Raw genomic sequence first — 14,424 nt, 5'->3', positions numbered from 1 at the left:
ATGACAACAAGTTATTGAGCTTCCTACTGACACTAGATTATACAGTTTGCCATAAAACTTAACAGAATTTCCTGCCTTTCTGTAGTTATTTGTGAACCCATGTCAACACTGGGGAGATACCTAATATCAGAGAATCACAGAATACCAGGTCGGAAGGGACTTCAAGGATTATCCGGTGCAACCTTTCTGGCAAAAACACGCTGTAGACAAGATGGCCCACAACCCTGTCCTGCTGAATCTTAAAAGTGTCCAATGTTGAGGGATCCACCACTTCCCTGGGGAGATTATTCCAGTGGCTGATTGTTCTCATGGTGAAAAATTTTCCCCTTGTGTCCAATCGGAATCTCCCCAGGAGTAACTTGTACCCATTTGCCCTTGACTTTTCCGCGTGACTCCCTGTAAAAAGGGAGTTTCTATCTTCTTTGTAGCCACCCTTTAAATACTGGAACACGGAGATAAGGTCTCCCCTAACGCTTCTCTTCCCAAGGCTGAACTAACCCAGTTCTCTCAGCCTTTCCTCATGGCAGGCTTCCCAGTCCTTTGACCATCCTTGTGCTCCTCCTTGTGCTCCTCCTCCAGGCCCTGTCCAGCCTGTCCCCACCTTTGTTGTGTAGCGGGGACCAAAACTGAACACGATACTGCAGGTGTGGCCTGGCAAGCGCTGAGCAGAGTGGGATAATGACTTCTTCCTCGCTGCTGGCGATGCCCTTGTTGATGCAGCCCCGCACCCCGTTGGCTTCCTTTGCCGCAGCAGCACACTGGTCACTCACACGGAGCTTGGCGTCCCCCAGGACTCACAGGCCCCGTTCCGCTGAGCTGCTCCCCAGCCGGGTCGATCCCAGCCCGTGCTGCATTCCTGAATTATGTTTTCCCAGGTGCAAGACCTTACCCTGGTTGTTGGTGAGCTTCATAAGGTTCTGATTAGCCCACTCTCCCAGCCCACCCAGGTGTCCCTGCAGGGTGGCTGTCCGTTCCGCAGTGTCGACTTCCCCACTCAGGACATCCAAGCAAGCTGGTGGAGGGAAAATTATTGTCCTCTCTTAGTTAGAAGAACTTTCATTAAGGAAGAAAACGCGTGCTGATCCTCCACCAGTCTAAATCCAGAACTCCACCCTGGAAGCCAGTGGGTTTACTTTGATTGTATGCAAAAGCAGAATTTGACCTGCAATCCTTAGGAGGAAATTAAGAAAGCCTTCCCTTATTGAATTGGCTAGGTAGGTGACCCATTTGCATGGGGTGGTCAGAAACCAAGTGCTGTACTGAAAAATCAAAGCATTAAGACGGTGCCAATGCAGGTATCCTCATCATATAGATGAGACAAAAGAGCAGGTCTCGCCAGGGGATGAAGGTGCTGTCACCACATCTGCATCTACATGTGACTCTCACAGTCCCTTGGGGTCTTTTCATGGTACACAGAATGGTTTGTCGTTTCTTACTTGTACTTTTCCAGACTCCAGTGATGCTTGGGCTGGATGGTCCATCCTCACCTCAGAAGGATGCTGTGGGTCTAGAGCAACGGCTCTCCTGTGCCATTAGCCAACGGGGAAGTGCAGCCTGAAAAGTGACCCCTCAGGCCGGCTGTAAGGGGAAGGGACTGGTGGCAGAGTGCACAGGCTCGGATCCTCAGGGCCAGATTTCATTTCCCCTCATTCCTCCTGCCAGTCTAACTTCTCTTGCTCACTGCTAATTTGCTCATCCAGGCATTTCCAGATGGGGAAAAAGGTGTGTGGTTAATTGTGGGGAAGCCTTGTAGGCTGTTAAAAAGCTCTGGCTGTGCTATTTGATTTTTGGGTGCAGAGACTTTAACACTTCAGACTATACCTGAGGCTTCCAAGGGGGATGGCTACGTTTTAGAAATCAAGATAACTCCTTTCCAGAGGGCCCGTTTCAGAATGCCTAACGTGTATGGGGGGCAAACTAACACTGAAGATCCTGCTGGCTTTCCCTGCTCATGTTCTCCGCCAGCCATTCTCTCTCCATTCCTATAATTTCTTTGGCTCAACCCTCTAATCTCCCGTCTCAGCTGAAAATTTCCTCTATTTTCTATTTTTTTTTTTTTGGTTGATTTTTAAGGAATTGGTGCAAAGTTGGATACTAACTTTCCACCTTCCTCCCCTCCTTAGCAAGCAGCAGAACTCCTCCAAATCCAAGTCTGTTTGGGAGCAGAGGACCAGCCAGATCCGGATGCACAATTTCCGAGCCAGCTGCGAGGCTCTGTACAATGAGCTGGATCCGGAGGAGCGGGTGCGTTACGCTACCACCCTTCACATCAGGCCGGACATGAAGACTCATTTGGATCGGCCGCTGGTGGTAGAGCCGAGGGGCGAAGGGAGGAACAGCATCAGCAAGCTGAGCCCTGTGGACGTGCAGGAGGTGGAGCCGACCAAAGTCAGCTCTACTGATGGGGCAGAAGCTCCACGAAAGCACCACCGGCATCGGGAAAAGGACAAACTGGGAGAGCAAGAGAAGGGTGATGTGACTAAGGATGAGAACGGGGAATCTGGTGCCAACAATAAGGAGGAACGGCACAGGCAGCACAGGAGCCGCAGCAAAGAGGTGGAAGGGGGGAGTAAGGAAGGAAAAAGCGATCGCAACAGGTGTCAGGAGGGGGGAAAGAGGCACCATCGCCGAGGGTCAGTGGAAGAAGGTACCGAGAAGGAGCACCGTAGGCATCGGACTCACCGGCACTCTGCCGAGCGGCAAGGCAAGGAAGGCAATGGGACAATCAATGGGGCCAGGAGCGAGCGGCGTTCCCGACACCGGGGAGGGTCAAGGTCTGGGAACCGGGAAGGAGAGCCCGGGTCCAAGGGCGAGAGTGGAGAGGAGCCTCACAGACGGCACCGGTTCAGGAACAGGGCGCTGTCGACGTACGATTCGGTGGAGAAGGAGAATGGGGAGAAGGAGGGGGAGGCTGGCGAGAAGGAGCACCGGAATCATCAGCCCAAGTGAGTGCGTGCTGGGTGGCTGGGCTTGTCCCTGGGACAGCTTGGGGCGCACGAGACCCCAGACACATATCAGGAAATTACTTATTCCTTTCCCCATGGCATTCCCTAGTGTTCTTCTTGCATTCCCACCAGCTCCCACCATAACCTGCAGTTCCATTTTGCTTAAATCAGTAATGACAGAGGCTGCCAAAGATGATTTTGGTCCATGATGGCCCGTAGAATAGCTCAGGTTTAAGGAAGGAAATATCCTCTATGTAAATACCAACAGTCCCTCTAGGATATAACATGGAACAGATAATTTCACAGCTTCTGAAGGAAGTTTCAGAGGGACGTATTTTTAAATGGCAACCAGTCTTGCTTACAGCCCTCTGGGTTTCTTTTTTTATGGTGAGTCTGTCAGCTGCATCACCAGTTGTTACGGCACGTGGCTTCTTCCATTAAGAACAATGATGTACCCCATTTGGTTTAATTCTTACGTAAGTCAAGTGAGAAAAATAGGACTCGTGCAGCATTTAGAGTAGTTAATAAAGAAGGATAGATTGCCTTTTCAGCTTTATTAGTCTGATGGAAAAGAAATTTCACTGGGATTCTTTAGAATAGAGTTCATGTCACCGTGGAGAGCTGTGAGTGGCACTGAGATAATAATTTTCCTGTCTATATTATCTTCCTTTCAGATGGATTTCAAAACACTTTGCATACTGTCTAGTTTGATCACGTGCACAAGCTCACTTTCCTCCTCACTGAAATACAGCTACTGCTGCAGAGGAATACAGAAGCTATTTAGCCGCTTACAGCAACATTACAGAGTGGTTTAGGACTGGAAAAGAGTATCACTAAATTTAAATAAGGCCTCGGGAGAACATTAAGAAGCAGAATGTCAGAATTCATTCAGAAACCAGCTGATGCTGGAAAACTAATGTCACCGTTACATGCAAGTGCCATGTGGTCCTTGCTTATGAACCTTAGTTACAAGTCTCATTAAATTGAATAAAGTGACGTTCAGTGGCACAGTTCCTCCTAATGTTGTGCTTGGATGTTGGTTCAGAAGGTCCCAGAGGAAAAGGTCACATACTGTGCTATCAGGAATTTGTCCTTCAGTCTGTGACTTTTCTGCAAAGGACTTCCACGAAGAAAACAGTCTATGAAACCTAACAAGACGTATGGCATCAGGGTACATATGTTCTCTGAATCCTTCTTGGGCCATATTTAATAAAATCTGCTTCTCTACTTTAGGGAGAACCAGTGTGAGATTGAGGCTAGTGGAAGCGTGAGTGTCCCTGTGCACACCCTTCCCAGCACCTATCTGCAGAAGGTGCCGGAGCAGCCAGAAGATGCTGACAACCAGAAGAACGTGACGCGGATGATTCAGCCACCTCTGGACAAAACCACCACTGTGAACATCCCTGTCACTATCACCGCCCCGCCGGGGGAAACCACGGTCATACCAAGTGAGTGCCTTTGTCCCCCTGCTTTTTGCCATGAAATTGCCAGAAAAGAGCTAACTTTCCGAGGAGCTAGCAGCACACACTGGGTGATTGAGGGTCTCCTGGCCAGCAGCATCCTTGCAATAGATGGAGGGGAGAACTTGTTGATGTAGGCTGTACAGTTCATGCAGTCTGCAGGAACCCAAAATGGGAGGGTCAGCTGGTGGCTCTGCAAAACACCCTGTGAGGTTCTCTGGAGACGACTCACCAGAGCACATCCGTGTGTCTTTCCATAAGGGTAAGGTTCAAAGAGCAAGAAAAATAACAAAATGTAGCAATTAAGAGCTCTGTAGCAAAACAAGCAACTTCTGCAGCGAACCAGTCGAGACCTTGTGGTGAGGACGGGAATTGGTCCTCTGCTTTGTCACCTTGCTCTGCTGCCGTGCTGCAAGCTGCTGCTCCAACAGTGCTGTGCTACGGTTCCTCTGGTGTCCCAGGGGCCGGACTGGGCACAGACCCCTCAGCAAAGCACAGGGGAGGCAGTGGCATCGCATTCAAGCCCACAGACCAAGTTCACGCTTCTTGGCTTATCGGCTGGCCCTGCTGTGGAGCAGCAGGTCCTTCATGGCTGCACAGCTACCGCAGCGCCCATCGTGTGCCCCTGCTGCTTTGGGTTCCTCCAGGCTGTGCCATTTCAAGAGCTGCTTGCAATCTTCTGCATCTCAGTTTCAGCAGGTCCACCCTAGCTTGTCCTCTTCCAGAGCTCTCTGCCTTGGGGCTATCAGCGTAATTTAGACTGTTTTGCAGGCAGTCCCAAGATTATTGTGCCCGTGGTCTGTTCTGCAGCCACCCAGCCGCCAGCCTGTTCTGACCAGCTTGTGGCTCATCCCTGGCAGCGTGGGCACAGGCTAGAGAAGTCCTGAGAGCTGGGGAGGCCAAGGAGAACTGCAGTGTGAAATCTGAGAGGTTCACAATAGATTGCAGGCTCTCAGGACTCTGCTTTCCAAGAGGCACAGACAAAAGCTAGTAGTTTCCCTACATGCTTTTTCACTGTGTTGTCCGCCACACAAAGCTTGTATTTTTTTTTTTCCCTTCTTTTTTCTTAAATGATAATTTTACTATATTGTATTACTGAGTTCCTGTCAATCACAATTCATCAGCCTCTCTTTCCTGGCCACTTCCTGTGTATCTGGCTTGAAATACAACACGGAGTTTATTAACCTTGTCACTCACACACAATGAAATGTCATTTTGTTGCAAAATAAAATAAAAAGCAATAAAAAACCTAAACCTGACACATCATGAGTGGGTGGGGTTTTTGAATTCTAGGTCCTGTGAATTAATAGAGAAGTGTATGTATCTAAGAAGAGAATTTGCAGCATAAAATGTTTTCCAGTTCATATATTACAAATCATCTTAAGTACATAATCCTATAAACTCACCGCAAGTAAACATATGACAGGAGTTAGAGAATGCATTTCTAACCTTTGGGAGTGAGGTTCAGAACAGTATTCTAGAAGGGGATTGTGTAAGTTAAAAACCTGATGTGAGATGGAGCTTGACACCTTTATACATGGGCAGCTCTGCCAAAACTGGGGTGCACTATGCAGGCACAGAGCTGGGGGGTCTGAGACGTCCCTTCCAAATCTCTGTTCCTGGTGCTGGGAAGTGCAGCAGTCTTAGCCCCCAAATTATTAAAGCTCATCTATGAATTTGCTCTTTCACATGTTCCAAAGCCAGTCGTGCTGCTGATCTGTGGGAGAAGATACAGAATTATACAGTTGGTTAGACTTACTGTCTTTTTTTTCTTTCCAAGGATCCCTAGCTGATCCTCTCTCCCTAATAATTTACGATATTTGGAATGGGATTTCCATCCTCACTTTGGCAGCTCTTGTATAAATAAGTGTAAGGATTCTTTGTTTGTCTGCACTGGGCATCTTTTTTTCCTGGCCATTTCTGATATATTGCTCATCAGTGCAGCAGTTAAGGCAGTATAATTGCAGTGTATATCATACAGTAGTAAATAGTGGTGTTAATAATCAAATGATTGTTCATCACATTTAATCAACATATTCAAAGGCTGTTTGCTATCCCAGCTGCATTGTTTGCATATCCAGCTGTTGCCGGCAGTCCAATATGTGAAGACTGCAGATACATTTTTAACTCTCTCGTTTCTGTTTCCTTGAATTCACATTTCAGTGAACAACGTTGAATTTGAAAGTAAAACAGAGGAGAAGAAAGATGTCGATGACTTGACGAAAAATGGGCCTAAACCAATCTTGCCTTACAGTTCCATGTTTATCCTAAGTCCTACAAATCCGTAAGTCCTCTGACTCTATAATACCACTTATGGGTTACAGGTACTTCAAGCATGTGTATTCAAAGCAATAACATTAGCTCGATCTTCATCTCTGCTGGACAAACACGTTGGGTAATTAAATAAAAGCTTATGTAGGCTGTGGACCAGATGCTGCCTTTCAGCTGGGCTTTCCTGGGGGAATAAATTGCCAGGCCAAGGAAAAGACGATGCTTTAGGCAGACCCTTCCTAACTGCCCTGCTGACGGTCAGGTAGGCAGTTATTTCCTCAGTCGTAGATCACTAAAGGTGGGAGTATGGATTGTTGATGGGAAAATACATTATCAGGAGAAGAAGACTGGGGGCAGTTTTTGCTGTCAGCAAACACTTGCAGGTTCCTCAGCTGGAATTCATGCTCTCTTTATACTAGTACCCTCACATCACTGAAAACTTTGAACTTCTGGGAAAATGTGAATATTTTTAATATGCCAAAGCTAAGAGTACAGCTTGTGGGATCTGTTGGGATTACAGCATTTCTTCTGCTTCAGGCATCTCTGCCTCATGGGGAGCTTTGTACTCAAAGCCTGTAAATACTGAATGTGTCGCTCTGAAGGGCTGCAGGACTAGACAAGAGCAGCAGGAGTTGTAATAATTGTAGCATGAAGGCCTGTGAGTCATTTTAAGCAGTAACTTAGAGCAACAGAGGGTGTTTGAAACTTCTGCCAACCCAGATATCTGCTAGGAGCAGACATGATCATTTCTCTCTGTCTCAGGTAAACTTCTTGTAGACCCTAGATGTTGCTCTCTGAGGTTGTACTCTGCATGCTCAGATATCTAAGGCACTAATCTAATAGTAACTCAGGCCTTTCCTTTGGCAACTCAGTTCAAGAGAATGAGTGCTCCTATACCTCCTGCTACTCAGGGCTGTCATCCTGGCTGCCTGTGCAGTCCGTGGAACAAAACAGGCTGTTCCCCCGTACTCATCTTTGACATCAGGAATGCATCTGTGGTGAAGCCGTGGTCTGGCACCCCTGGACAGTAGGCAGGCTGAATATTTCCTTTAAACACAAGTGCCAGCTGCATTGTTCAGGCTACAGCCCTGCATGCTCCAACATGATATAGCAAGAGCACAGAAGGAATTAATCAGTGGGAGAAGTTAGATTATCTCTCCATGCCAGCTGTCAGAGAGGGAGAATGACCCCAACTACTGCTAATCTAATCTCATCTCCAAAGGAAATCAACTGAAGACTCAGTATGTGCCCTTTCTTTCTCAAACCCACAAGGCACATGCTTGTGCTTCCCCTTTGCCTTCTCCAGCCACTTGCCAGGTAGACTTCAGGGATCTTTAGGATAACTGAGCTGAAAGCCGAGAAAGTTTCCCCATTTCAGAATACTGTGATAGCATTGTGCTATTTCAAATAAGGCAACATGTCCTTTGAATTCATGTAAAAGGCAGCTAAGGGGAGGGCAGAGCTTTAGATGAGTGTAATTATACTTTCATAGTGTAATTATACGTTCTGGGTCAAATTTTAATTACAGAGCTTGGCCCCTGTCTAGCTGGATAAGGAAACAGCATTTCCCTAATATTTGGTAACTCAAGTCTTTTTATTGTGGAGTGACCACTGAAAAAGTGTTAGCTGCAAAGTGTCTGCTAAGGGCAGCACTGCAGAGTGGGAGGCTAGATGGTCCCAAGCCCAGAAGGGTCTGAGCTGAGGAGTGGATTGGGCAGACAGAGAAGCAGCAAGACTTTTTTGTTTCATGTGTATGCTTGTCTTCTCTCACCTCATCCTACAGTTATGACCTTTTGAGCTTCATAGTCCAGGATTTGCTATGCTGTTTCAGTCATCTTGCAGTTTTCTCCAGCACACACACCCCCTCCCCCAAAAGTTGTGCTAAAAGACCATTGAAAAAAACAAAGTTCACTGGGAGAGACGTATTATAACACAGGACCAAGGGGAAATAACAAGCCAAAGACAAAACTCTAGGAATGTCAGCAACTTGTTTTTCTTCCTCTGGGCAAGATGCAGACCCAGCTGGATCCCCTCAGGTGTTTTGACTGGTGCTAACTTCTCAAGAGAGGTCTCTCTGCTTTCTGGGGTATGAAGGTTTCACCACATCAATTGCTAATTATCCCCCTTCCAAGCATTGCTGGGGCTGCATGACCCGGGTGCTGCTAGCGGGCAAAACAGTTCTGAGAAGCATGAATGAAAAGTATTACTTTCCAAGTACTACCACCCTCTTAAAGCAGACATGCATTTAAAATGATTTCTCAAGCACCACTGACAGTTTACAAATGCTCCCACATCTCGCTGCTGGTTATGAATGATGAAGATCTAAAAATAAGGACTTGTTATTTCTTTGATGAATTGAGTTTGATGCAGGAATTACTGTTACAAATGTTATTGAAAATGTTGCCTTTCACTTCTGTGTATTCATGGAGCACATAGATGATAATCTTCTTCTGTCAGATTGATAACCAGAGTAAAGAGATCCACAAAAGCACTTTTCTTCACGTTATTTTGAATCAAATCTATTTCCTTGGTATTTGTAATTCTCTTTCATTCTGAATCTATTAGCGATCCAGAGAAAATTAATATGTAAGTAGATATGAAAAATAAATTTTAATTCTCACTGTTCAGATATTTGCTTAGAGAAAATGTGATATAGTAACTGAATTACATTCTCAGATAACAAGGTTGTTGGCGAGTTACACATATAATTTGATTCTCAGGCAGAACCTAAATCCCTTATTCAGCTGTCAAATATGGGGCAAAGGTAGAGTTCTCTGTGCCATGAAGTATTTGTGAATTGTGGTCAGATAGAGTTATTAGCTGAAATTTGTGAGTAGTTTTGCTTTGCTTAGAAATTGAAGCATTTGTCACTTTTCTTAGACACAATTTGTGAAGATAAAGATTAGGTTAAGGTAATCAAATATATTACTGAAAAGTATTTGTGCAGCTTATAAAGCATATCTTAGAATAAAGTGCAGGCAGAGGTGCTTGGCAAGAGAGAGATTGGTAGAAGTAATATTCAAAGTTACAAAGCCAGTTTCAGCTAAGAGTCTCAAAGTGCATAGCATATATCTCAATTTTAAAGGGATTAGTTGATATTAAAAGGATTTCAAACCTAGTTTTGAACTCACATGAATTGAGCCTGTGAGTTCAAAATGAAAAGGATGGGGGAGTATATAAACATAATTTGTAAAATTGAGTCTGAATTCTTGAAAGCCCTCAATGCCCTTTTGGCAGATATATAGATGTCATTGCTTTGCAGGCAGGGTAGAGAGCAGTGCAGAGAGGTTAAATATCTTTAAATTTCACCACAGATCTGTTGCAAAGTAGAGTTTTAAAGCCATTGATCCTGGGTTTTATTTTCTTACCATTATTGTAATAGGAATCCTAAAGGTGATATTCCTGATGAACGCTGTCCTTCTGCCAGTCTTCCATACATCTGCACTTGACTTCCAGCACCTGCAATAGCCCTCCTATGTGCTTATGTTGTTTGCAGGATTCGGCGTCTGTTCCACTACATCGTCAACCTGCGCTATTTCGAGATGGTCATCCTCATAGTTATAGCCCTCAGCAGCATTGCCCTGGCTGCAGAAGACCCTGTCCAAGCCGAGTCACCGAGGAACGATGTGAGTACCAACCAACATGGCCAGAGTAAAGTTGTTCTGCTTCCCCCAGCAGTTACGCACACGGCGTGTCTGTTCCCATCTCCAGAGGCTAACACGGTGCACTGGCAAGTGCAAAACTGCAGCTTTCTTTAATAGCATACTCAAATTATCTTGTCCCACTACCAAAATGCTCACAATTCCTGCCCCTTTCTGCTGCTTCAGCCGCATCCAAGTTTGAGAACTTGGAAATCACCGGTTGTTTGGCTAATGTGACTTATGTGGAAGAAGCCTGCAGATCTTACACACCATTCAGCAATGGGAAAGGCTTCCCCAGTCACGAGCCCGGCCTGACATTGTCCCAAGTTCCCCTGCTCCTGCTACAGCAGAGCCTGAGGACGTAAAACCAGATAGGGCTTGATGGAGGCATGGTAGCAATCTCCTAGAATTAGTAGCAAATCTGCTTATCCATGGATGTCAAAACAAAGTTGGAGACTTCATAGATGGGTGCTGTTAGGAGCAGAAGTAGGAGTACACCACTTTTACATGAGAGCATGCAGCCAGGAGTGTTTATGAAGCAGATAGTTGGGTGTCCTTTTTCAAGCACATTCACGTGAGGACATTGGCACAGAACTGGTTACAGTTACATGGACAACTGGGAATCTACAGAACTGGAGATTAAGTGTAGAGATTGCAAGGCACAGTTGTCTAATTTTGGACTCTTCAGTGTAGATAGTTACAGTATGTGGCTATCGTGATATTTATATTGACTTAATATCCATTCACTGTGTATAAACATCTGAACCTGACTGTGAATGGGTGCACCCCATCCACAGAATTATGTCAAAATTTAGGAGATCTATAGATATTTGAATGGACTGGTACTGCACTTACCAGGATGTGTACCGAGGAGTCTGTGTTCATCCACTCCTTAAACAGATTAAGGAACTGAATTGCTTCAAAGCACAAGTTGGCAGACTAGGTCAGAGCAGGAATTTTCTGGACTGGCCTCCTGGTTCTGCATCTGGTCAATATTAGTGTTTTCCAGAGGAGGATCCATGAATCCCTGTGTCAGTAATGAGGTGAAGTAGCTACAAGCAATCTCTCTTCCTCATCCTTAGTAACTGTGGAATCAGTTTTACAAAAAGGATTTTTACATTCTCTTAACTCTCTCAAGGTCTTTAATAATACTGTCATCAACTACAGCAGAAGAAAAACCCAGTCTGCTACACAGATTCAGGCAAATAAGCTCTTTAGTAAAGGATATTCAAATATTTCAATTTGAAATATCCATTTTGCCTTCTTAAACCTGCCATATATGCAGTTGCACTGAAGCAACCCATGGGCATGCATACTGCAGTCTGGCGAGGACTGGAAAAAAATGTTACTGTTTAAGTCAGATGATTCAAGTTTGTACCTAACTTATATGAAAGCCTCCCATCAGATGATACTTACCAATTGTAGCAAAGAGACCATTGCTATAATAGACTTTTTACTCTTTGCTCATGTGCAGGTTATTTCCCCGTGTAGTCTCCCCTAATAAGCATTTCTCTTTCCATTTAGGCTCTGAAATACTTGGATTATATATTTACGGGTGTCTTTACCTTTGAGATGGTGATCAAGGTAAGAATTTTTCCAAGCAGAAAGGTTCACCTCCCCTTTCAGACTTACACTTATCTACTTCTGGGAAGCTGAAGAAAGAGGAAGGAGCATGACAGAGCTCCCTGGGGCACCTGGAGAGGTGGTGAGGATGGAAAGCTTTAACTCAGGAACAGCGCTCGGAAGTAGCCAGTGCACCACGGATGCCTTTCTGTAGCAGCTCTCCTGGTTTCCTTAATCTCACATTTTATGGAGGAAAATAAGAAATATCTTTAGTAGCTGTGGTTGTATAAGAGGATAAGAAATGTCAGTGCCTGATGCAGAGATGTCTGTGCGTGGCTGAGGACACAGAAGTTGATAGACCTTACTGAAACGCGTCTGGTTCTTCCCTTTTTTTCTGACGCTGATTAGGAATATTAATAGCAACTGATTCTTGGTCTGTCATGTTTCAAAAAGTTGAGGATTTATCTTTCTACTTTATTCAGTAGGGTGATGGGTTTTGCTAAGAACTGTGGGGTAGTAACTTTCCAGAAAGCACAATTCTAATAATGTCAGGATTTATCCTTGGGATAATGATGGAGTTATTTTTTACTATCAGAGCAGGATGCAAAAGAGATGCAGAATAGAAAACCCGATTTTCCCTTGTTTGTTCAGTAGAAGGATTAGAAACTATGTGAGGAAAGCAGCTTGATGTGGGCAGTTGTAGAGCTCTCAGCAGATAAAATATCTAGTATGCACTTAGAGACTCAACTGTAGAAGATATTTAGCAGCATTGTAAGGAGACACTCAGTCTCGTGCAGAAGCAAGCCAGGCTGCTACGCTGAGCAGCATCTTTCAGCGAATGCTCCACAGCAGGTGTATTTCTTTGCTATTGCATTTGGCTGTGGGTCTTCCCATCCTCTCTTTGTGTTTTCTTGCATAATATCCTATGCCAGTTAAATTACGGAAAAAAACCCCTATGCCAATTAAACTATTTGAATGTTTCACACACAGACTGCTCTTCCCTTAAATCAATGCATGTCTGTGCAAAGAATCCTATGTAGCAGTTAGTGTTCTTGTCTCTTGTGCTTTTGGTTATGGTTTATTGACTTCAGCTTTGGTTCTGACAGAGCTCTCTGTGCCTATTAGAGATGAGCAGCTTGGCTAAGTATCTAGACGTTGCCCGGCTGCTGCGGAGCCCTGAGGAAGTGTTTGTGAGGGGTCATTTAATCAAGGACATTCCTCCGTACCTCAGTTGTGTTGATTTGGTTCTTGTTTTATTAAAACCCTTTCTTTTCCTGTGTTTCCTCTGAAGATGATTGACTTGGGGCTGTTGCTCCACCCTGGCTCCTACTTCCGTGACCTGTGGAATATCCTGGACTTCATTGTGGTCAGTGGGGCCTTGGTGGCATTTGCCTTCTCGTAAGTACATTTTCCTTATTATCCCAATTTCTAGGAAATAAGTTGCAGAGGAGGCAAGACTGTGACACAGAGCTAGTTGAAGTGTAGAGTTTGTGGCTCCATTTCTCAGTGAAATGTTCAGTTTCTGCCCTTTATCATCTTGTAGCTGGGGGGAAGAAAAAAAAAATCTGTAAATTTGTGTTGTAGAATCTCTTGAAAATTCTCTCAGATTTAGTGTGAGTCCATTCACTGTTCATTCAAACACTAAGCCAAGGTTTATCTGACTGTTTGGCCAACTTCTTTTCAAAGACACATTGTAACAGTTTGTGGCAGTCCAAGTCTTCGGACAATTTTTAAAAAAAATGTTCTTACTATGAAAAAGTAGTTAATGAAATCAGCTGATATCTCAGTGAACTCTTTATAAAACATTATTTCTAGACTCATGGATATTTCTGGTTCATATACATTTGGTATTTCTCTCTCCTCCTCCTCTCTCATTTAGGGTACTTGCATTTCCAGAGAGTTTCACTTCTAAGGCTAATTGCTCCCTCCCTCAGTCACAGCTCTCTATTTATGACATTAAATAGTGTTCCATTTGCTTCGTTAATGTCATGGAGGATTTTGAGCAACAGAGACAGAGGAATTGCTTTTTAAAAATGAAGATTAGCTTTTCATTTGAGCATTTTTCTCAGAAGAGACCAGAAGAAGAACAATGAAGGTTCTTCAGAACTTGGGGAGCTCACAGTTGGATGATGGAAAGAAATATTCCACGTGTAGTTCTGGGCCACGGAATAATTGCATTGCAAATGTTTTCCTGTGAAATTCTAGGAGATGACCTGGAAACAGGCTACAGGACTTGGCCAGTTTAATCTTCTGCTAAATTAGCCTTGAGTAATTACAGTGAACATTTAGCAGCCCACGCCCAAACTCCACTCACCTGTTTGTTGACATGGTGATTAGAGAAGGCAAAGAAATTAGCAGTGTTTTACTTGCTAATGAGAAAAACCATTCACCTTTGTCAAGTAACTGCAGAAGCGTGTCTTGTATATTTTAGACTGACAGTAATTTTTAGGCAGACAGCCATATCTGTTGCTCCTCTTATGTGCTCTGCTGATGAAAATTACTGCCACATCCCTCGCAGCACAAAAAGTTACCAGGACCTTTCTG

The 14,424-nt window shown here is 44.6% G+C and overlaps 1 protein-coding gene across 18 annotated transcripts in view; it reads left to right on the top strand.

Moving 5' to 3' along the window:
• The window catches only part of CACNA1B (calcium voltage-gated channel subunit alpha1 B), a 307,336-nt gene that overhangs the window by 222,165 nt on the left and 70,747 nt on the right, over window positions 1-14,424 (top strand). For all 18 annotated transcript variants that reach the window (XR_006164766.1, XM_042786548.1, XM_042786546.1 and 15 more), the window contains 6 exons: window positions 2,124-2,945; window positions 4,179-4,393; window positions 6,569-6,689; window positions 10,173-10,302; window positions 11,842-11,901; window positions 13,172-13,278. Coding sequence is in view for 17 of the 18 variants with exons in the window: in XM_042786548.1 (XP_042642482.1) it covers window positions 2,124-2,945; window positions 4,179-4,393; window positions 6,569-6,689; window positions 10,173-10,302; window positions 11,842-11,901; window positions 13,172-13,278 (1,455 nt within the window). In the remaining variant the exon portion in view is untranslated. The remainder of the gene's footprint in view (window positions 1-2,123; window positions 2,946-4,178; window positions 4,394-6,568; window positions 6,690-10,172; window positions 10,303-11,841; window positions 11,902-13,171; window positions 13,279-14,424) is intronic.

Source organism: Tyto alba, unplaced genomic scaffold, assembly GCF_018691265.1.
Source record: "Tyto alba isolate M040663 unplaced genomic scaffold, T.alba_DEE_v4.0 Super-Scaffold_11, whole genome shotgun sequence".
NCBI lineage: Eukaryota > Metazoa > Chordata > Aves > Strigiformes > Tytonidae > Tyto > Tyto alba.
This window is presented reverse-complemented; position numbering and strand designations above follow the sequence as displayed.